The 24,111-nt window shown below is 39.8% G+C and overlaps 2 protein-coding genes across 6 annotated transcripts; one reads left to right on the top strand and one right to left on the bottom strand.

The window, feature by feature from the left end:
- Positions 1 to 1,135: 1,135 nt before the first annotated feature.
- Positions 1,136 to 11,298, bottom strand: pkd2 (polycystic kidney disease 2). Of its 4 annotated transcripts, none has more exons than XM_069665673.1 (16): positions 11,038 to 11,298; positions 10,357 to 10,818; positions 9,265 to 9,378; positions 7,942 to 8,075; positions 7,564 to 7,814; positions 7,208 to 7,432; positions 5,638 to 5,866; positions 5,387 to 5,557; positions 5,112 to 5,293; positions 4,909 to 5,029; positions 4,719 to 4,817; positions 3,041 to 3,162; positions 2,792 to 2,909; positions 2,484 to 2,647; positions 2,163 to 2,310; positions 1,136 to 2,044 (listed from the first exon to the last, which is right to left on the bottom strand). In XM_069665673.1, exons 2-16 carry the CDS (start codon positions 10,778 to 10,780, stop codon positions 1,835 to 1,837), a joined length of 2,712 nt encoding a protein of 903 aa, XP_069521774.1. In that variant the 5' UTR covers positions 10,781 to 10,818; positions 11,038 to 11,298; the 3' UTR covers positions 1,136 to 1,834. The 4 variants fall into 4 exon arrangements, with proteins under 4 accessions (XP_069521774.1, XP_069521775.1, XP_069521773.1 ...); XM_069665674.1 differs by having other exon boundaries at positions 11,063 to 11,298; XM_069665672.1 differs by having other exon boundaries at positions 10,357 to 11,298.
- A 2,376-nt stretch (positions 11,299 to 13,674) lies between these two features.
- Positions 13,675 to 23,963, top strand: g3bp2a (G3BP stress granule assembly factor 2a). 2 transcript variants are annotated; one of them, XM_069665520.1, is made up of 13 exons: positions 13,675 to 13,826; positions 15,947 to 16,065; positions 16,149 to 16,230; positions 16,888 to 17,061; positions 17,326 to 17,416; positions 17,788 to 17,893; positions 17,986 to 18,166; positions 18,277 to 18,378; positions 19,049 to 19,151; positions 19,235 to 19,294; positions 19,443 to 19,574; positions 19,689 to 19,807; positions 20,696 to 23,963. In XM_069665520.1, the coding sequence occupies exons 2-13, from the start codon at positions 15,971 to 15,973 to the stop codon at positions 20,975 to 20,977; spliced, it is 1,527 nt and encodes a 508-aa protein (XP_069521621.1). In that variant the 5' UTR covers positions 13,675 to 13,826; positions 15,947 to 15,970; the 3' UTR covers positions 20,978 to 23,963. The 2 variants fall into 2 exon arrangements, with proteins under 2 accessions (XP_069521621.1, XP_069521620.1); XM_069665519.1 differs by having other exon boundaries at positions 19,689 to 19,816.
- The last annotated feature ends 148 nt before the right edge of the window (positions 23,964 to 24,111 follow it).

Below are 24,111 nucleotides of genomic sequence, written 5' to 3'. Positions count from 1 at the left end.
CGCGATAAACACTCAGAGTTTATCCACCTGCTATTCTGTTGGTGACAACAACACTTTGGGAATTACTTAAAATGTTGTTTACAGATTTGACAAACAAGGTTTAACATTTTGAGCAGTGAACTTTTAGGTTAAGGTCGAGCTTGAGCCTGTATTTTTGAACTTTGACTTTGACTCAGTCTTGCTGTAAATGATGGTTTTGGCACTTGTGGACAGGACAACAAGCACATCCTTCTCAGCTAGCTAGCTGGCTGTAGGCTCCTCTACATTCACCAGCTGTCTAGTGCTGAGCAGCTAATGTATAATGGTTACTTTTGTAACCAAAACTGACGATATTTGACTAAAAGTAAAGTAGTAATTAGATTTTTACTTCATTTTAAAAGTATTGAGAAGAGTAGCTTTAATGGGAGTAGTATCTTTTCATGTAACTGCTTCTATGAGTGTGTGTTCTGTTCGCACTCATATACCTGGATATTCAGTATTTGCTTCATCGTTGTTTTATTAAGGTTTATATCTAGAGTTAAATGTGGTTAATTAGGAATATATACAATATGCCGTTTTATTTTAAAATCAGACAATGCCTTTTGTCACTACTTTTGTAACCTTGTAGTCTTTGTTATTCAGCTTTCGCACGATTTCCAATATACACTGAATTTTTTATATGTGTTGATTTTGACTGTTTTTTGTAATGGTATATACTGTAGTGTTATATCACATAGATGGCAAAGTGTTCACTTTTTCTATTGTTCCAAAGACAATTTCTTTACAAACGTTTTATATCCTGATACAGCTCGTTGGAACATGTATAAACATTTTTATATCACTTTGGTCTTTGTGGGTTTTTTTGTCAGTGAAGTTTACAGTGTTTCTACTGACCCGTGGATGTTATGTTGATTAATGCTTGTTTAAGGCTTAAATTATAAATGAAATACGTTAAGGCTTTTTATTAGTCACATCAGCAAACTGTCGTTTGGCTCTACTGTAATCTGATGTTGTATTTTATAATGACTTCATATTTATAACATAACGTACTTTAGTATAGTAGTATAAATAATGTTCATTAAGAAACAAATGTGTGTTTCATCATATTCATGGTTGTTTTCTTTTGACTAAATCAGAGAAATAACATAAAACAAAGTTATGTTTTAATAAAACTTTATTTGGCATAAAGATTACAAAAAGAAAGATTGTATAAAAAAATAAGGCACGGGGGAAAAAACATAAATGCATGGGTTTCCCATGAACACTAGATGCACTCCAAACTGAAGTTTGTTATAAGTTACAATATGTATCATAAAACGATAATAAGCTATTAAATCAAAGCTTCATTGATGAACAGAGGAAGAGTAAATATGACAAAACGTGCCACACTTGTACCTACTGTGTATTAAAATATGAAAGAATAATCAGCAACATTAGCAGTCATAGAAAGGCCCTTTTTGGTATTTGTTTAAATGCTGAGATATGTGAATATTAAATCAAAAGCATGAGGACATATTTCTTGTGTAATACTGAAACCATGCGCTGTGTATTAAGAGTACAACTGAGGATGCTTGAAGGCTGGTGTATTATATTTAATACTGTGTCTGGTTCTGTGATGTAATACTGAATTGTAATTCCTTCATTTACCTTCAAACCCTTAATAATTGACAGTTTAGTGAATACGCTTACATGTGAGGAACCTCACTCATTTTCAGTGCATAGAAGTATTTGAGGTGCCACCTTCTTGAAATTGAAACAGCTTCATCTTACTTTGTTCAGCAAAAAAAGGTCTCATGTCTTCAGTTACTTGAACCGCTGCATGGAAAGTGTTTTTTTTGCCAGAGTGGAATATTTCTCACACATGGCCGCTCCCGCTTGCGCTCCCATCGAGGCCGTCGGCAGACAACGAAGAGGAGGGACGGGGCCGGGGGCCGACGGGAGTGGCTGTCTGCGGGTGGCTGACCTGTGACACCATGTCATCAGACTCCAGACGCTCCAGTTCCTCCCTCACCAGCATATCCATCTGCTCCCTGTGAGCGTCTGTGTCCCGACCCAGGCGCTCATCCTGTCACAAAAACAGATTTACCTCTCATGCATATAGAACACCAGGTTACAACTAATATATAGACACATTTATTACTGTAGCTTGTAAACAGACAAACCATGGCTATACTGCATCTCACCTCCATGACTCCGTCCAGCAGCCGGCCCAGCACATCCTTCCTCTTGAGTTTAGCTCTCTCCATGGACTCCAGCTTCACGATCACAGCATCTATCTTTGACACGATGCTGCCGATAGAGTGCTCCATCCTGTCCACTCGCCTCACCAGTCTGATACACAGGAAGACAGTAGTTCCTTTACTATAATACATCTATTGTGGATGGTAAGCAACAAGAAACTCAGTATCATCAACTTCCACAATCACCAAGTTGTTTAAAGTCATAAAGGAGGTGAATCAGTTATTAGTTCAGCTTCAGATGATTAATAATAAGAAGAAGCATACACTTGAAACTCCTCATAAGAGACGCCCCCTGAGCTGCTGCCACGTCGGCGAGAGCTGTGGCCGCTGTCCTCGTCGTCGTCTTCCTCCGAGTCGTCCTGGGTACGAGGGAAGCTCCGCCCACTGCTGGGTCGAGTCAGCGAATTGCGTTCCAGCTCCAAGTCCTCCTAGCATACGAGCAGAAACACACTGAGCATCTGCAGTTGTTGTGGCTGAGGGTGCGCTTCCACACTCACGCCGTGTGTTTACGTGTCGGTCTTTAGGATTAATTACTTGGACAAACAGTGCAAGCTGTCAGCGTCATCACTCACTCTCTCTTTCTCCAGGTCGTCTCTCATTTGCTGGTGTTCGTGCTCCGTTAGCTCCTGATCGCCATCTTGATCATACTTGGCGAAGATGGCCTGAATCTCCGCGTCTGTGTGGCCCTTTCTGAACAGCAAAAAACACCAAAACACACTCACACAGCATGAGTTTGATATTTATAAAACCACTGAAGAAACACCAAAAGCATAGAAACAACATTAGTCAAAAGCCTTTAGCATATTTTGAGTTATTTTCACCCTTTAAGATCCTGACGGAGAACATCAAAGTTCAGTTTGCCCCCAGCCTGACGCAAACTGTCGGAGATGTCATCCACTGCCGTCTTCTTCAGTCTCATTTTCATCAGCGCTTTGTTACAACCCTGAGAGAGGGATCGGAAGAAAAAATAGAGCAGTGAGACTACAATACAGACAAGAATAGGAACATGTATCGTGATTGATCATGCATCTGAAACAGTGGACATCCAAGTCCCATCAATACTTTGGAAGATTAGCCTGATAAACCCCATGGCGATTAGCTCACAGAAAAGAAAATTCCTGCTGTTGGTGCCTGTCATGGTGGCACCCCAAGAACTTGTTGTTGTGACACCAGCAGTGGTGGAAGCTGCCAGGCTGAATAATGCCCCTTTCCCACCTGAATTTAGCGTGTTAACACAGGTTTTTCAGGCCCAGGAAGAAAAAACAGTATGTAGAACAGGGGAGGCTATGGAGAAGGACTTTTTGTTGGCGTCAAGGTCTGGCAATCCATTAGAAGGCTCAGGAGGTGAAAGGAGGACCTGGCTCAAGCTCAGGAATTCAGAAGGGAGACTCCAGCTGTATGTCCAACATCAGATACAGGAGGAAGAGGTCATGGGAGCTTCCAGTCCACATGTATTTTTTTTTAATTGGAGAAGAACATGTCTACCCTGGGAGACCTGTGGGGTTACTGTGGGGGTATTTCCAAAGTTAGAGCTGTGTCCATATTCTTGGCAAAGACTCAAGCACGTTTTTGGTTGGTCCCTTCCTATGTCACTAATTCTGTTTGTGATTTTCATGGACAGAATTTCAAGGCGAGTGGGGGATAGAGAGGATCTTGTTTAGGGACCTCCAATCTGCATCTCTGCTTTTTACAGATGATGTGGTTCTGTTGGCTTCATCAAACCGTGAACACAGTGTGTGAAGCTGCTGGGATCAGAGTCTGCACCTCGTAGTCTGAGGCAATGGTTAAGTGCAGAAAACTATGGACTGCTCCCTCCAGGTTAGGAGTGAAGGATTTAAACGCACAATTGTTGCGACATCAGTAGTAATGTAAGCATAATATCCAAGATGGAGGGAAGAGGGAGCTGAGCTGTTAGGCAATGCTTTTCATTCAATGTACCAACCGTAACCTATGGTCAAAAGCTTAGATTGATGATACAAGAATCAAAATAAGTTGCAGTAGCAGGGTGGCTGTGCTCAGTATAGACATAGGGTAAGGAGCTCATACAACTTGAGGGAAGTCTGAGTTGAGCTGCTGCTCCTTCACATCAAAAGGAGCCAGCTGAGGTGGTGAGGATGCCTCCTAGGAGCCTTTCTTTAAATCTTTTCTTGGTATGTCCGATTGAGAAGAGACCCAGAGGTAAGCCCAGAAAACATTGGCGTGATTACAAAAGGCTTTAGAAAGGGGAGCTAAGAATGTTGCTGCAAAAAAAGGGTAGTGTGGAGTAACTTGCTTAGCCTGCTGCCACCACAACCCCGGCCCAGATGAGCAAAAGAGAGTCTTGTGTGCAACCTGAAACATTCAGGGTACTGGAATGTGCTTTAGTGAAGTTTCTAATATTTTCTCCTTTTTCTTTGGTAAAAGCACTTATAATCTAATCCATCAGCCAGTATGTCATTATTAGCATGTGGTTATTATTGATGTAATGGAAGCAAAAAAAAGCTTCATGTAGTCCAATACCTTCTTAATGAGGTCAGTCATTTCCATCTCAGACCTTTGCTGCGACATGTCAGCCTTCACCTCAGAGTACGTGTCGTTGATGATGGCCAGGAACATGTTCTGTACAGAGAGGAGGAGAAAAGTATTCTCATGTTGGTGAGGGGCTTCAACACTTCAACCTCAACAAAACAGGTGTGGCCTCCCTACTCACCATTAGAATAAAGAAAATGAAGAAGACAAAGGTGGTGAAGTAGATCGGCCCAAGCACTGGATTTGTCTCCTCTATCTCTGAGAACTCAAAGTCTCCCAGAATGATGCGGAACTGGGTGAAACTAAACAAACATCGACATTTTAACATAACCGGAAACAACAGTTGTCATTGTTATTTGTGGATTATACTCTGAATGCTCTTACATGCTAGCTTGGAAAGTGCTGAAATCGTTGACTTGAGTTCCAAACACCAAGTAAGCCAGCTGAGCATACGCCAGGAAGATGATGAAGAACATGATGGCGAAACCCACCAGGTCCTTGGCACAGCGGGACATCGTGCTGGAGAGCTGACTCATGGTCTTATTGAAGTTGATGAACTTAAAAAGCTGAGAGAATTTATTTTATTAGCATGAGTCAGCTTGACAGTATTCAGGTTTTTCTGTTCACACTATGATAGTTTTGGAGCAGAGTATTTATACCTTGACCCAGGAGAAAAAAACGATGACTGCAGCCACATTGTTGAACTGAATTTGCAGGTTGGCCAAAGGCTCAAAGATGGGGTGAGCAGTGTGGTTCTCCAACAGGCCTTTGAGAAGGTTTCCAACCATGGCTGTTCTGGTTATGTTCATTATTATAGCAACAACACTCAACTGTAAAAGGAGCAGACGAAAAAGTCAGTGACTGACCATTGAAATGTTTCAATAATCCCAAATATGACTGTGAGACGTACCACGACGATGAGAACATCCAGACAGTTCCACAGGCTCTTTAAGTAATGCAGGCGGTGGATGCGGATCTCCAGCACCTCCTCCACCACGTAGTAGAGGATGAATAGACAGAATGCCACCTCACACACGCCCACAAAGTAGTCCCAGCTGGACACGTATCTTATCAGGCGCACTGTTTGGAACTCCCATGAGGTCAGTACCCCGCCAGTAGCAGGAAACTCCACCAACAACCTGACAAATGCAACAAGTTGCATCTGTTAGTACACAATGTTCAAACAATGGTAGTTACAGCTTGAAACTGTGATACTGGAGAGACAAATTAAACTAGACTTGACTAGTTGGCCAGTTCGCCGTTTTTCAACCTCAGTCCTATCATGCTATAATGGGAGCTAATGCCATTATGGTAGAAAAAAAATGCAATTTGGCTCTGTGCCTTTGGAGCCCGCTGCCTGCATCATCTGGCGGAGGCCGGGGAGCTTGCTAAACTACACCTCCTCAATCTATGACACCTGCCTCTGATGTCTGCAGCGTTCAGTTGAAAAAAACACATACCGTAAAATGTAATCATTAGTTCCATGAGGTGCCTTGAAACGCTGCCTGCTCTACTGTTTTCCCTCCTAGAAATTCCACATTTATAGCTGAGTCATGTCTCGTTCAAAATCGTCAGGTTTGAACTGAAGACCTGAAGATTTTTTAGACGATCCACCGGTATATTCTCGTCTTATTTCAGATTCTGTACCGCTCTGAGCCGTTGCCCTACAGCGAACACGGTAGTATTTCACTCCAGTGTTTCTCGCTGGGCCGTTCCTTTCAGAGGGAGGGGCGCAATGCACGCTGAGCGTTGAACGGGCGAAACCACAAGCTGTTTGTACAACTTTCTCCACAGCTATGGCGCCAATTTCCAATATTATTGCTCCTATCAACTACAGAAAACACCAGCTTTGACTGACAGCAGCTTTTTCCAGGGGCGCATTGCTCCTTTAAGTGTAAAGATATTCTGCTTTTGTTAGTCATTTGTCATAGTAAATAAAAAGTCTTTGGGTTTTGAATAGTTGGTTTGAAAAAAAGACTACATTTAAAGATGGAACCTTGGGCTCTGGGAAATTATGACAAGCATTTTCAAAAAAATCTTCGATTAAAAGTGAAAATAATTCTCAGACTCTAAGTTGCAGCTTTCTAAAGCATGTTAACTAAGAATGTATGCAGACTTTAATTGCTACTAATTGATTGATTAGTTGACTGACAAAAAAACTGTTTATTAGAAATCAATTACTGAAGTTATCATGCAAAAATACCAAAAATGCACTACTTCATGCATGAATGCATTTGTGCATGTTTCATATAGTAATAAGTTGAATATCTTTGGATCCAGAAATGTTTGTTAGCCAGAACAAGCAATGCGACAACATCACCTCTTTGTTTAGATTTTTCAGATACACGTAAAAAGACAAGCAACAGATTTAGTGACAAGGGGCTGAGAAGACACCCACTCTGTCAATAAGTCTGCAAGACCAAAATGATAAAAACCTAAATTACCTTGTAAATGGAGAAGTTGTAACTGGTGATTCCTACCTGGCGATGCAGAAGAGGTTAATGTTCCCGTTGTAGACAGAGAAGTCGAAAAAGACCGCTCTGGTGCCCCTGTCCAGCCACAGGTGATCTTTGAGAAACTGCAGTTGGACAGCTGACTCCTCTCTCGTACGAGACAGGTCTTGGTAGTATCCTCCACCTCCGTATTTAGACACCTGACCCCAATAACTGCTCCCATTCATCTCACTCTCTGTCTTATACACCCAGCTAAGAGACAGCAGACAGGAAGCCTTTGTTAGTGTAACATATGATACAGCTCATCTCTTTCAAAACAGAATATACATAACTGATGCACGGGTATTTAAATCTGACATTATCATATTAATGATTAGACGTACGCAGTCCCATTCTTAGGGCCAAACGAGGTGGTGTCCTCGTTGGATGGGGTGTACATGTTGTAGCAGTCCTGAACCTCGTCTCTTAGATCGTCGTGGACGGAGCAGGACTCATTGTGGACTTTGACCTGCCTTAGTCGTGGCACCCCGAGCAGGAGGTTCTCATAGTAGATGAGGCTCTGGTTCTCTGGCAGGCTCTTGTTGTTGTACCACATCTCCCAGTACATGCCGTTAAGGAAAGGACCCTCTGTGAACTGTAAGCAAACAACAGTCAGGCATCATTTCTCACACAAAGATAAGAATTACAGTTCAAATGTAAAGGCATTTTAGATAGCCTGAAAAAAGATTTTAACCAAAATAGAGATGAGTTTTGTCTCTTACCTTCCAGAAATCCTCCATGGTTGAGAGGCTTCTAAAAGTGGAAGGGTCCCCGGCAGACAGCTGTGTGTCCAGGAAAAGCTGAGACATGACTTTAGTGTAGTAGTACATATTGGCACTCACCATCCCATAGGTCACTGCAGAGCAAATCACAACAAAAAAAAACCATTGACACCAGCTACATAACAAGCCCTGTGATTAAATGGGAAACAGAATAAATGCTTTTGTGTACATAAATGTTCTTTACAACCATAATGACCCAGAAAAGTCCTGGTGAACAAAGAAAAGTAAACTTAAAATCCTGATTATGTTTCTCTTACGCATTTTTATTCCCAGTAGCATTCAGTACTCATCAGGGAGTAGCTATGGAAAGTGGTTTTAATGGTCAGGCTCTGCCTGGCAGAATATGCCTTAAGCCAGTCTGCCAGGAAATCATTTCCTGATCCACCCGAAACCACAGTTTGGCATTTTTTATTGCAGCAAAAAAGAGAAAAGGGAAACTTTACCACTGGTTCTGCAATCCAGCAAATGTTATATGTGGGTTTTCAATCAATTTGTTTCAATTCTAAATTGCAGCCGTTGAATTTGTGCTGTTGTTGGACTTTAAACACGCTGCCAAGACGGTACAGAATAAACTAAGGACACAGAAAGTATTTTTTAGCTCAAGGAAGGACTCCAGGCCTGCGGATCTGATGTTACATTTAAAGAGGTCACTTGAATCAATTGTTAGCTATGGCTACAACTCGTGATTACTTTCATTATCAATCCATCTACAAAGTATTTTCTGAATGTATTATTTAGTGTACAACTTGACCAGTTGTCAAAACCCCAAAACATTTAGTTTTCCTGTAAAGATGATCAAGAAAAATAGCAAATGAAACATTTAACAGTAAGGAACCATTTTTTCCTAATTTGTACAAAAAAAAAAATCGAGTTGAAATACCCAATATTGAAATTATTGTGCTAGTCATTTTCTGTCTATCATGCAGTGTTACTGTCAGTTCAGTTTAGTCCCAGACTTTATGGCACAAACAGACATCTAATCGTCACTTTGGATATGCACTAACAGGGCTTTGTACACATAAAGAGGCTCCCCTGGCACTTTCCCCCTATTTTACTCACTTTAACTCACTTAATGTGCAGGTGACTTAATAGACTCTTGAGCGCCTAAACATCCACATCTGTTCAGATGAAAAATGCAGAGGCAGTAATCTGATTCCTGTCTGGTTTATTTCTATAACATAATATTAATTTCTGACTGGCATGCCGCTGAACCTTGTTCAGAACTCCTTTGGGATTTTACAAGACTTTTCAGTGTTTACTTACAGATACAGAGAGTGATGAGGAATGCGATATATGTGAGCATCTCCCTCAGTACGTTCCTCAGGTACCTTTCTCGGCTGCTGTCACTGTCCTCCATCAGCTCTGTGCCCCACAGAACTGCAAAGACAAACAGCAATTCAAGAGGACATCAGCACATGAGCAGTAATGTTTTACAAGAAGTACATTGGCTACACTAGCAGTTGCCAAAAAGATAAATGTAAGAGAACAGATAAAATATGTCTATGTCAAAGAATGTGTTATGATTTATACATTTTAAGAAAGAGATAATTTCTTGAAACACAAATGACACTTAAACGATCTTTCTTTTTGACCAGTTTATGGATATTTACTGTCTTCACTTTTGTTTAATGCTGTATTTTTTAAATGTCAATATTGATTTCATTTGGTGTTACCTTTGTTTTGAAAAGTGCTCTAGAAAAAAAGATTATTATCATTATTATTTTTAATCATTAGCGCCTAACTTTGGAAGCTGTCTACTGTAGGGGCATTGAGAACAATAGTAGAAAGGCTGACATTACTTATTACATGGTCCTCTTTGTATTTGTTGTAGGGATGCACAATATTGGATTTTTTCTGATATCCAATATGACGATATTTTCCAACCCTTTTTGCTGCTTGCTGATTTCGATACCACTATATTAGGCACATGTTTTTTTCCACCTTATTGCAGAGAACATTAAGTCTCCCCTGTAGCGAAACTGATATCATGCCTACTAGTGGCCCACTAGCAGATGAATAAATAACATAATACAGTGCTTTTTAAATCAGCCAATGCTGATATGTAATTTTCAAGCCATAATCCGCAGATCCGATAACATGCCGATAATATCGTGCATCCCTAATTATTTGGGATATAATATTGGGGAAAAGTACTTTAAATCAGTTATTAAAAGAAATGTAAATCTGATTGATGGCTTAACTTGAAAAACGTGAAAAAACTTTTGAGCCCTTCACCCTTAATCTTATTTTAATTATACACTATTATAATGTGACTTATCTGTGAATAATTAATGAAGTATCATATTATAAGGTTTGTCATGCTGCAAGTTTAAAAGCATAAAGAGAGCGACTAACCTCTGATCTTTTGGAGTATCTGCTTCATACAGCCTAAATGCTCATGCTTGTCCTGCTGCTTGGCATCCACAGTCGGGGTCGGGTACAGTCCTCCTCGGGTGATGTGGGTGCTGCTGCCCCCGCCGGTGTAGCTTCCCAGGCCGCTGCTGCAGCTGCTGCTGGAGGCCGTAGACACTGACCTCCTCCCGGGACTCGCTGGAGGCCAGTCGGCTTCCATAATCTCATCCTCGGGCTCAAAACCCGGGTTGTCACGACTCCACGCTTGTCTCGACGGAGGGGACGGAGTGCCAATGACTCCTCCGAGACCCAGGTCTTGATGCTGGATATTCTCCATCTCTATTCCTTCTCCTGAGTCGAGTCTGTGCGGCAACCTGCCAGTCTGGCTCTGCGGCAGCTGCTGCGGTCTGACTCGGGATGAACTCATCGTTCACTTTGTTAATTGTTTTATCTCGTGCGGGGCATCTGAAAAAGTTCAACGTCAAAAACGCAAAGATAAATGTTTATAACGGCTAAACCATTTCGCCTTTTCACTTTAGAGACCCTCGACAATTAAACGCCTAAAAATCAAAGTAGCAGATAAGTTGTTCAGATGACTAGCTAACTAATGTACATACACAAAACTGTACACTGTGTGTAACATTCACATTGACGTCATTTGTATAACGGTAACCTGTTCTTTACCGTTCGCCCGTTAGTTCTCGCTCACCAAATCGTTAAGAAAGTTTCCTTGAGACGAACATCCAGCGGTCTCCAAATGCGTCCCAAAAAATGATGTCCGTCGTCGTAAAACAATACTTTTAAAGCGTTTAAAGTTGTTACCTAACACGCAATTAAAGTTGTTACCTTATAAGTTTTTTACATGACACTGACGACCGCACTAAAATGCTCGTGTTTATGTGAAACGAAAAAGGTACTTTTCTTGCTCCAGGACAGCCATCTTGTTCTTCCACTGTTCCCCCAAAAACTCTCATTCTCATTTGTTCAGGACTCAGATTACATTTGGAGAAGTCATGGCGTCGCAGTAAAGGATGAAAACAACTCTGTGGAAAGCATTATTCTGCACTGGAATATCCTCTGGAGTTATTTGTATTAAATGTTATTTTCTGTAATTAACGGGTTGAATTTAGAGTTTGTAGAGAATTCACATGTGGGCTGTTTTAGCTGATTTGTAATAATGGGAACTCAGTTCCCAATAATTAAAAAAAAGCTCATCAAATCTTTTTGAAGCCTTTTGGACTCTTGAGATTCATACGGCTTGCATTTGGCTAAAAGGTTATTTGTTAAATATCTAGATTAATTTGGCCATTAACGTTACATAATCTCTGTATGTTTGGATCAGCGGTTGCTATGGCAACAAGGCACTTCGCTAAGAAGAGGAGGCATGTCTTACTCATTTGAACCTGCAGGTGAACAGTTTGAAAACTTCATCTCAAAAGATTATAGCATGGGCATTGTTACATTATATTTTTCCAATTAACGTTTAAAAACCACTGTTTTGGGTTAGCTTGGTAAAAACAACCAAACAACAATCTGCATCTGCATTGCAGTTTCCATAAATATAAGAGCTGTATCATCTTTTTTAAATCATTTGTTTCCCACCAGTCTGTAAAGTTACAACATAATGCTAATAACACTATTAATACTAAAATATACAGTATCTAATTATCTATGCAATAGGCTATCTAAATATCTTAGTATTTACAATTCTAATTAAAGGGTTATCCTTTCATTTGATGTAAGTTTTTTTTGTGACAAAATTTATGGTGCATTATTTGACTGCTTTAGATTACTGAATTTTCTATCAACAGAGAAGGCATGGCAACTAAACTCTATAAATTCACGAAGCTTGTTTGACCACTGGATGGCGCTAAATATCCATACTTGGACCTACAACAGTCACAAGCCCACTAAAAACATCAGAAATGTTACATTTATGTGCATCTATATCAAAGCACAATTCTTGTTTGACACAACATTAATTACATAGTACATTAGGCAATGGGGCAACAGGCTTTTCACAAAGTTGACCACTCAAGACCTGCTTTTGGAATTGATGATGTTTAACATTATCATTATTATTATAATGCAGAATGTGTTATTTACATGAGACTTTTTTGAGGGACCCTTTGAAGAAGGGCTATATTTGTATTTGACTAACTTATCCCCTATATATTTGTCATTATAGAACAAATTTATACACCTGACCTTTAGAGAGACGCTGTGGTGAAACACTAACTTGAGCAAGATCCATTATTGAGATGACATGACCTCATAAATCTGACATTCCCTCTAATCATAATGTTTTGCTTATCTTAGCTACTAACAATTTATTATTAAGATATCGACACTGATTCTTTAGAATCACACAACTCATATGTATTTATAAAAGATCCAGTAAAGGCTTTTAGTAAACTGATAACAATGTTTTAGCGATATAACAATAAGTAAAAAAATATATAACTTTTAAAAATTACCATGCACTATTACATATTTATCTAATATAAGGTTTTCATTACTTCTTATTTTCACTGTCAATGTAACTGCCACCATTAATTTTTTACTAAGCTTTATTTTGTAAATATCTTATTGTACTATTGTTATTTTGGCACTGCGTCTCGGCATTTAACTGTTATACACTTTATATTGTATACTTCACTTATATTTTAGTATTTTAGTAATTTTGTATTTATCGTTTTTGTACTATAACTGTGGAGCAACCTGGCACAAGAATTTCCTTGATTCTTCCTTATTCCTTATATTCCACATACTTTGAAGGTACTGCTTGGGGACCCCAAAACATTCATTTTTTTACTTTTTCCATGTTCATGGACCAATGTATAAAAATATGACACCTGCTTGTGCCTTTATTTAGTATGCAAATATGCAATTCTCAACATTCAGGCAAAACATTTAACAAAACCTTTTTTTTCTCAAGTAGTATTTAATGATAGAACTAAACTTTAAATGAAAACAAAAATCTCCCTCTGATTTTACATGATTTTACATTTTACATTTTACATGTATCAGTATAAAACATGTATTTGTAACATAAAGAGTTTTCGAATAGCAGGTGAGCTGAAATACTTTTAAGAGCAACCTGAGTGTGAATATCAATACTACCTAAATCAAGTCAAGTGTAAGAGTGGTTTGGGGACATGAATAGAAAGTTTGGGGGGCGGGGTTATTTGTTTGGCGTCATAATTTATGTTGCCTAGTGTAAACAGTCCATTGGCTGAATCTCTGTGATGGGGGTTCCCTGCCCCAGATTGCAGGGGTAAAACAATAAATAGAACCTATCACTTTAAATCTGCAATCTCTGGTACAGCAGAGATCATAAACTGTTAGTCAGTAGAGTGTGGGAAATATTAAGCTATATCTGAGATACTCTGTATTTCAGAACAGTTTACAGTCGGTTACTCGTCGTTATTTATTAAAAATAATTCTGTCTACATAGATAGGTCCTTCATAAGGTAAGTTAGCCATCCTCCAAGCTAAGTCAGCTAGCTATAAGCTAACGTTAACCGTACAAGCTAATGTTAGCTAGCTGCTTTGTCTAGTCAAAACCACGACTACTCGATAGACACGCAGTAATCAGTTATAAATGCCAACCACGTGTATCGCTGCTTTACAAATAGGCCACTTTCTTTTTAAGCATTTAAACTGTTGGCGTATAAACTAAATATGTAAAATCTCTATCCCTTTGTTTTCTTTGAGCTAACCTAGCTTAGCGCTACACTTGTTCCATTGATAAAGGTTCAACGGCTAGTGAAAGTTAGGGGAAATTACTTGTAAAGTTTTTGTAGGCTTGATGTTGCTTACAGTTTAAACCGATTATATAAAAGTCTATCATACATTAGTGTCAAAATTTTCGATGTATAATTGAGGGAACATTGACTTTATTGCTGCATTATGGCTATCATCGGCTTCATGGTTTTCCTCGCGTGCAATCAGCAAACATACGAGGTGTGTGTTTGTAAAAGTACAGCAAGGTATCACGTTGGCAGCTGTCCATGTTTCTGCGTTGACCGTGACACTTGTGTTTCGTAAAATGTTGCTGAAGTGTTTACCGGCTGAAGGAAAAACGACGACGCCACAAGTTAGCTTAGCTAGTGTTAGCTCGCTAGCTACCAGCGCTGTCCTGTTTATCAGTCCAGCGTTAGAGATGACAGCGGAGAGGACGGAGGTGTAAATGTAATACTCATTCAGTTGTTTTACGGTGGAGTTAACGTTGGCATAGCTTAAAGTGTAGGCATTCAGTACGCCCGACATTTCCCAGAATTGGCACATTAAGCGTAATTTTAATGAACATGCGACAAAAGAGTATGGCCGAAATATTGTTAGCACAGACATGAAAGGCCTTCATACAGGAGGCCAATTATCTACGAAGGATTGTAAGGATGCGTAACACATGTAGGTGTTTACTTTAAGAGAAGGATTATATTGTAATAAAGTTAGTTTTCTGCACTACCTAACTTTAACACCTGTACTAGTCGCTTCCCTTTGATCCATAGTCTGTTTCCCTCTTTGTCTCATTGGATGAACGTGATGGCGCAGTTGAATGTTAGCTCGTGTGTTAGCCGGCTAGCTAAACAGTAAACTGTGTTGCCACTGCCACTGGATTGGTGTCAGAATCAGAATCTGGTTTATTGCCAAGTAGGTTTACACATACAAGGATTTTGACTTGGTGTTTAGGTGCAGAACAATTGAAGAAAAACAAGCTATTGAACATTAGTACTCCTACTGTCAGTGACCTTAAATAGAATAAGATAAAAAATATTAGACAATAAGAATAAGATATTTAAAAAAGCAATAATATAACAAAATATGTACAACAGGTTTAATTAAAGAGGGTGAGAGATGTGGGTCAGGTGAATCATTTGGCCTCATCATTTGACAAAGAAAGTGAAACCTTTTCACTCAATTTCTTTACTTCCTGTACTTGCGGCTGTAACACATCTATCATGCTTGCTTGCCTGAGGCGCATGAAACACTCCTATTTACTATTATAGGCTTCCTTAAATGACCCGACCTTAAACAATTCATGTTGCAGTCTGACTGAGTCAAAGCAGAATGTTCCAAGTCATTCTCTTACAACGAGCTGCCAATTTATCAGATACGCAAAGCTTAAACTAATCCAGTCTGATACAAAAGCTATGCAATAAATCCAAGCCTTTATGAAAGTTAAAATTTGAGTTTTTCTTAAAGCAGTTTTGTTATGTTGTTGCATTAACTTTATATATTCATTTTCGAGGCATTAGTTCGATTGAGATGCAGCTGAATTGATGAAACTGATTTTTTTTTTTTTTTTAAAGGAAAAAAAAGAAACACCCTCATATTATTCTAGCAATAGCACCATAAACTGCAGCGTCAATATTACCATTAAGTTTAATAAACCTCTCTGTAAAACCGTCTGAATAAATAAGATAAATTATCTTAATAATCTTCATGAAAGTATGATTTGCTGTAGCGCTGGAGAATGCACTATTTTATGCTAAGAATATTCAATAAACTGCCAGCCGTTAGTGTTTTTGTGTGCATGTGTTAACTTCTTTATTATTACATTTTAATCTTTGTTCATATTCTGTTTCAGCACTTAATATTGTTTACCAAAGAAATGGTGATGGAGAAGCCAAGTCCCCTGCTTGTAGGGCGGGAGTTTGTGAGGCAGTATTACACACTCTTAAACAAGGCGCCAGATTTTCTGCACAGGTAATTAATGAAATATGATGTGGTTGAAACTATTTCTGTAGGTACTGGAAATTATCTTTAACTGTCAAATCATTGTGCCTTAGGTTTTATGGGAGGAATTCTTCCTATGTTCATGGAGGACTTGACCCAAATGGGAAGCTGGTGGAAGCTGTGTATGGGCAAGCGGTAGGTTATGTAAAGTAACGATGATTCTCCTTGAAAATATTGTGAAGTAGGTGTTTGTACAACATTCGTCATAGTGTTCATAAATTATGTATTCCTTCAATTTATTTGAACACGGCACTGAAAGAATCATTGGCAGGAAGAAATAAATGCTGACACAATTGTCTCATTAATAAAACATTGTCTTTTATGTGAAAATATTTTTTTATTTTCACATTAATATTTGTGTTAATTGATTGACCAAAATGCAGTCAGATATGAGGACATTAACCACACTACTTGAAGCTTAAACTTCATGAATGTAAAGTAAAAAACACACTGGCTGAAGTCAGACTGTAGCTAACATTTTAACACCTTGGGTTCTACCTGGAAGTAAACAACTAAGGAGTTTTTTGATATTGGTTTTGTGACAGTAAAATCTTGCTGACAGTACACACGTCTACTTTTATTGCGTTTAGCTCTTTCTTGTTGGGGCTTTTAAGAATGCATTTAACAGTAAGCCAACAGATTGTTCTTGAATGAATGAATGCAAAATGCACATAAACAGAAGAAATCTTTTACATTCAAGTTTATGTTGAATTGTGGCGTAATTGTCCCCTTCTTTTTTTTTTCTATATTTTTTTAAATTTTTGGTTGTCCTCTTGTCTCTGCATCTCTTAGGAAATCCACAAGAAGGTCATGTCACTGCAATTTAGTGAATGCCACACAAAGATCAGGCATGTGGATGCGCATGCGACACTGAGTGATGGAGTGGTGGTACAAGTCCTTGGAGAGCTGTCTAACAACGGCCAGCCCATGAGGAAGTTTATGCAAACTTTTGTGCTCGCTCCAGAGGTGAGTACCTGGCTCTCGCAACTATTAACAGGCATCAAGTTCCAGTGATAACAGTAACAAATATACTTACTGAGATTTGTGAATCAGTTAATCACTGTTAATAGTTAGTTTGGACATTTTACCATCTTAAACTAAAGGAAGCAATAGGAGATGAGACGCTGCTGCAATTTTAATAAGAAAGTTTGATTAAATGAAATTTAAATGTTGTGTTTTTTTAAATGAAAGCGGATGGCTAAGATTTTTTTTAATGACACATTTTTTTAGGGTTCAGTGGCAAACAAGTTCTACGTCCACAATGACATCTTCCGTTACGAGGATGAGGTTTTTGGAGACTCTGAAGCTGAGCTTGATGAGGGTAAGAATATCGCACACACAGACCCTGTTTTTTTTATTTGTGAGTTTTAATAATAATAATACATTTTATTTATAAAGCGCTCTAAAAGGTACTCAAAGGCACTTTACATAAAAGAAAGAACAGAAGCAACAATATCAAATACATTAGGAACGTATACAATGCACAAAGTAATAACAGGTCATTGGTTAAAAGCAGATTTAAATAGGTGGGTTTTGAGTGCGGTTTAAAGGAAGGAAGAGAAGGAGAGGTTCTGAGGTGTTGGGGGAGAGAGTTCCAGAGGGAGGGGGCAGCAATGGAGAAGGCCCGAGCCGGAGCCTGAGATTTGAGTTTTGAAAACTTCTCAATTTGTTTATTTGCTTCGTCTTACTCAGAATCCGAGGAGGAAGTTGAGGAGGAGCAAGAGGAGAGGCAGCAATCCCCCGAGCCACTTCAAGAAAGCCCCAACAGCACCACCTATTATGAACCTCACCCTGTCACGTATGCTAACACTTCATCATAACCATCATGATTTATTTTCAGTCGGTTGCCTTTCTAAATGTAACCTTTTAAACCTGATTTGTTATTTGTAGTAATGGAGTAGAGGAGCCGATGGAGGAGCCAGCCCCCGAACCCGAGCCGGAGCCTGAACCTGAGCCCAAAGCAGAAGAAATCAAACCTGAAGCAGAGGAGAAGGTTCTGGAAGAGATGGAGGAGAAGGCACCTTCACCGGTCCCTGCAGAGTCCCCACCAAACACCCAGGAACCTGCCAAGGTAAGACTGATGCATGTCTATGAGGTTAACTACTCACTTCTTAATATTGTAGTGTGATGTAAATTGCTTTTTGTTGCAGTGCTAACAATGCATTACTGCTTCTCTGACAGACTTTCTCATGGGCCTCTGTGACCAGTAAAAACTTGCCCCCTTCCGGCACAGTCACCTCCTCTGGAATCTCACCCCATGTTGTCAAAGCGCCAAGCTCACAGGTAACCAGCTACCGCTAGACATGAAATGTGGAGAATTTCATAATAAATTGTTTCTAACAAGATAACCTGCAAGAGAACATAAAAAGTTGACTTTGCAGGAGTCTGTAACAATGTTTATTTTTGGTCAGGAAGGCGATTAGCATGCTGTGTAATATATTGTGATTTTGTGCTGAAGCAGCAGCAGCCTTAAGTGATTTAAACAGTTGGGACAAACTCATATAAAAACTGATCCTTAAACCTACAGCTTGAATGATATATACCTAATATAAACTCATTTTGTACTGAGGTTTGATTTCACAATAAATAACATCATTATAATTTCTATCGAGACTGCATTTTGTCTGCTTTAGACTTTTTATTTAATTTCCAAAAGCTGTTAGCCTTGCAGCAAAATAACGCTGGATGTGGTTTTAATATAATCCATTTGCAGGATTCTACCACATCCACACACATGCTTTTGTTATTTGTTTATGTGCTCTGTATCTTGTTTTTAATTCTTGTGTAAAAACTAATGAACTAAACTAAACTAAGAAAAGGGGCTTTAGTTGAAAACACTTAACTAGGTCTGCCACGTTGACCTAAACCGATTCTCTGGAGACACCATGTAGCAATGAGATAGATGTGTGTGTTCATTAAGTCTTTTTTTGTGCGACATTCCTCCCCCACACAGCCTAGAGTTGAAGCTAAGCCGGAGACACAGACAGCACCTCTGCGGCCCAGAGACCAGCGCACACGCGACAGACCGGCTTTCACTCCGCGGGGTCCCAGACCTGGTAATGCCAACCTCCTATTAAGGGTTTATATGATGTCTTCACTTCGCTTGTTCTTACTTCCTGCATGTCTGTGTCACAATTAGATGGTGTTGCATCTTCAGAGTCACAAACAGGAAAACCACACTTGAGTTTTGTCAACAAAGGTAAACACGAAAGTTTAAGTGACATCTAAACTAAACTATAATCCGATTCCATGATTATTCTTTGATATGCAAGTAGTTGTTTTTTTAATGCAGATGGAGTGCCTGAGCTGATTTGAAGTTTTTGTCTACCTGTTGTTGTGTCCTGCAGGTGGCAGGGCAGATGCCGATTCTGGTGACATGGACAGCAGGCGGATCGTCCGGTACCCAGACAGCCACCAGCTCTTTGTTGGCAACCTTCCACATGACATTGATGAGAGCGAGCTCAAAGATTTCTTTATGAGTGCGTTCTCTTTACATTTATTCAATGCGATTTCCATGTCCTTTGAAAAAGACCAAAAGCTTGTCTTAGATCGTGAATGAATAATAGTTAATATACTTTTTTTTTTTTTTGCAGCATATGGAAATGTTGTGGAGCTGCGGATCAACACGAAGGGCGTTGGTGGAAAGCTGCCCAACTTTGGATTTGTGGTCTTTGACGACTCTGATCCTGTGCAAAAAATCCTGGGGGCCAAGGTAGAAGGGGCATGTATAAACATTTCATTACCCACTTTCATTCCTTGGTGGTGGTTTGGTGACGCACTCTTTTATTTTTACAATAATTTAGAATCTCAGTCTCACACAGTAGCATTAACCTCCCTCTGAACTTCGCTGGGTGTTTTTATAAAATGTAATGTATCCTGTTGATGACACGTCAAGCTTGTATACATACATCTGTGGCTGTGTTCACACCAACTGTAGCACTGAGTTAAAGAAAAAACTAAAGGAGCTATGTCTCATCCCAAGAAGTGCAGTTTCAAACTGTAAGGGTCAGCTTTTACTCTGACTGGCTGACTGGATTGTGCTGTAACAAAAGTTAATCAAGGATCAACTTTTGTGGGACAACTTCGCATGTTTTTTTCATAACTCGTCAGTGGTGTAAACTTGGCTGTGCTGACCGACTGGTCTCATTGGTGTTTTTCCAGACATAACAGTTCTGGGGATTTCCTGAACGCCCCCAACTACATACTTTCAAGGCCTTTTTTCCTTTTGCATACACACCACGAGTAATGCACACTGGCAGCTGGGACAAAAAACATTTTGAATGAAGACGTGAATTCAGTTTTTACTAGTGCTCCATCTTTCCTTGTATTTGTCCAATATTTTGGGCAACCATTAAAAGCAGTTAAACCATTTTTCAGACGAGGGGGTTGGATGTTTTTTTATGTAGGGCTAAAGTTGGTCTGGATTAAACTGTTTGGGTGGCAGGGACAGTGAACCTGTCAGGTCAGACTGATGTTACACTGTAGGGTCTGGGACTAACTTGTGTGCAAACCAGTGAATGACGTGGGTTGTGAAATTTTCTGGCAGGAAACTATTAAGACCTTGTTCTGACCTGTATTGACCTTGCTTCTCCTCCTGCAGCCCATCATGTTTCGAGGGGAGGTTCGCCTGAATGTGGAGGAGAAGAAGACGAGGGCAGTACGTGAACGAGAGACCCGCGGTGGAGGAGACGAGCGCCGGGACATGCGACGCAACGACCGAGGCCCAGGAGGTTCCCGAGGCATCGTGGGAAGTGGAATGATGCGTGAGCGTGACGGGAGGGGACCACCACCTCGAGGCGGCATGGCCCCCAAACCTGGCATGGGCTCCGGGAGGGGCTCCGGAGGCCAGGGGGAGGGTCGCTTCACGACCCAGCGCCGCTGAGAAGAGCACCACCTGCAGTGTGGAAGTAGTACCGTGTTCTTCATCTTCAACCGTTCTCGTTAACGAAAAGAAATCTTCATGTATAAACGTATATATTTGTTTTTTGTTTTATTTTTTATTTTTTGTTCCCTCTTTGCTTTGGAATGTGACACAGCCTGTCAACCATTTGTTTGTGAAATAGACAAACCAGAAATAAGCAAACAGAAAATTTCGCTTATTAGTTGTGAGCTGAGCATCCTTTTTCGGGTATCTCAAGAATTCACAAACTTTAATTTGTAAATTCGTGAAAAATGGCAAACCAACCAGGAGTAATCTGCCACATTAGGAGGGACTGATAAGACTTTTAAGTACGACAATACAGCCCATCATTTGGAAAAGAGATTATATGCCTTGACTTAACTGGGGCGCTGCTTCACGAAATCCCTCTATTGCACATTTTATATGGTAGTTTTCTGTCCGTTACTGTTGGAAGAGAGTGAGATGCAAAATCTGTGCAGTTCCAGGGGAAAAGCTTGCCTTTTACTTTTTTCCTTTTGAGAGACCACTGCTTAAAAATTGCATAATGCACTCATCAATATGCACTAATGGGTACTTTTGTCGTATTACATTGACATCCACGCTCGGAACGCAGCGGGAGAGACCTGTTTTGTCTCGAAGCGATACGACTTACCGGGGCAGGCCTCGCTTACAGCCTGTCCGCTGTGACCAATGTACTTTTCACACTTTTGACCCAAAACTACGCTTCAATTACTGCTGGATGGACAAGATGACAAGCAAATCTACATTATATTTTTCCTCATTTATAAATCAAATAAATAAAAAAAAAAAAGATGCTCAAATCTTGGACTTTCACCAAATGAGTGGGGGGACAAAGGATAAACAAGAAACAAAGTTGAACAATAGAAGAGTGGTGGTAATGATGGCTGCTCGCTCTGTTTTTTCTTTTGATTCCAAGTTTGTTTTTTCTTCATGTTTTTCCCTGCCAGCTAGACCGCGAAAAACCGGGACGGACTACACCTCCCTCCCTCTTCCCTCCCTCCCTGTCTTAAACGCGGAGTAAGAGAATAAATGTACAGCAAAATCATAGTTTACTGTATGTTTTGTTTTCTGTGTATCTTTTCATTTCTCTCTGTCGACTTGATAAGAGCATGATGGTGCCTTCTCTTTCACCTTTTCCAGTCTTACTAAAGCGGTTCGGGGCTTTGCCGCCTCCTAATGCGGAGCTGCTCATTTTGAACTATTGACTTCTGGGAGCAGACACACAAAAAAAGAAAATTGCAGTATTCACAAGATATAGTTTTTTCCAGGTGCATATTTCTTTTTTCCATACTGTTTGACTACCTAAGATGTTCTGTTGTGAGTTTTGTACATTTGTTTTGTATTGTCTGTTCTGGGTTTTGTAGAGACAATAGGTGCCTCGAGTTCTGTTTGATGTTAAAGAGGTGCATCTGAAGAACTTCTCCCCCAATACATAAAAAGGTACATCTAAGATGGTGACAGAGAAATGCTTCTTTCTTGGTTTAACATGTCATAGCTCGACACAACCGTGGAGGAGAGTAAACGTCTCGCAGTGTGGTTCAGATACTGTTCATCCTTTCTTTCGGTCTGACTGTAGTTTTTTAAAACTCATGGCAGCACTCGGGGCAAATCCCTGGACTCAAAAGTTGTCAGACTTTTTTTCTCAGCAACAATTTTGTAATGATCCTGGCGGGTGGGCTGGCCGCAGTTCCAGCCTACAGACTAGCAAATAATTGTGCTCACACTTTTCTAGCTGTTTATGCATTTGTATTTTCATATGCTTATTGTGCTTATTTTATTCTCTTATTTTTTCCATTCGGGGCAAGTCTGATCTGAATGCCATGCTAGTCGTCTCCCTCTTGCCCTCTAGCCTGTCTTCTTCTGTACCACTCTGTAGGGAGGGAAGGCTCCTTTTGGTTTCAGCTGGAAAGGAAAACCTAAACATGAGATGTTATCTTATTTTATTTTGTTGTTATCTTGCACTGAAATGGGAAGTGAAAATCGATGTAGCATTTTTCTGGACAAACATTCTGAATGAGGTCTTCCTTGTCTGGTGGTATTGCACTATTCCCAACATTTCTGGGACAATCTGTCAGTTTGAACACAGCCTCTCTCCAAATTTCTCATCTGGCAATGAAAGAAAAAAAAAAAAGAAAATATTAGGGCTCATCTTATTATCAGCATGAAATAGCCTTTGCGCTCTTGCAGTTAAAACCAGATTTGATGCATATTTTATGTCGTTTTCCACAGTAATGCTCGGCTACTCTCCGTTTTGTAGGTGAGGTTGAATATTTTCCGATGTGAGATTAGTTTTCAATAGAGAGACTCTTAATTTATTACATCAGTCTTTGATGGATTTATTACAGAAACAAGTGACAGCTCTTTGGTGAGTGTTTTTAACAGACAGCTCTTATTGGGTGCCTCTACCCCGAATGTTTATTTGTCAGGTAATTGCTTAACATGGGCACTTGACTGCAATCCTACTTTTTACAGCAGTGGTCAATGAAGAGAGTGGTGAAGAAGAGCCATCATGCTTTCAGACCAATCTGTGCTTTTACATCTTAGTGGTGGTTAAAAAAATGTCTGAGTTTAACGGTTGGATAGTTCTTTTTCACTGACGTTTTCAACGACCCGCTCCCTTTTCCAAACTTTAAAAGGATCCTAAAAAGAATAAAAAGCTGTAAATGTATTTTCCTGTGGTTGAAAATGCAGTAGAGTGGATCCTCATTGTGAATCATTCCAGTCCTTTTTTTTTTTTTTTTTGAATGGAAGTAGAAGTATCTTATTGGCTTTAGCAGGTGTGGTAAACAGTTGGCTGCCATCTTAATTTTACTGTGTTTACCCTTTACTTGTTGCTAGTACAAAAAGTGTTGCAGGTGGAGAATCTTTTTTTCTTCTTCTTTTGTTCTTTTTCCTTTCTATTTTGAATGTGTTGGACTTAACATACAATAAACTACTGATATCAGCACCACTCACACCGTTTGTCATGTTTGCAGGTTCCTCCGTGTAAATAACAAGCTGCTGATGACATTTGTGGTGTTTAAACGACATGTAGTTAGTGATGTAGCTTGTGATAGGGGTCAAGCAATTGAGGAGAAATTGCAAGTTTAATGACG

The sequence above is a fragment of the Semicossyphus pulcher genome, unplaced genomic scaffold (assembly GCF_022749685.1).
Source record: "Semicossyphus pulcher isolate SPU_LCO1_2020_fin unplaced genomic scaffold, fSemPul1.0.p SCAF_17, whole genome shotgun sequence".
Taxonomy (NCBI): Eukaryota; Metazoa; Chordata; class Actinopteri; order Labriformes; family Labridae; genus Semicossyphus; species Semicossyphus pulcher.
This window is presented reverse-complemented; position numbering and strand designations above follow the sequence as displayed.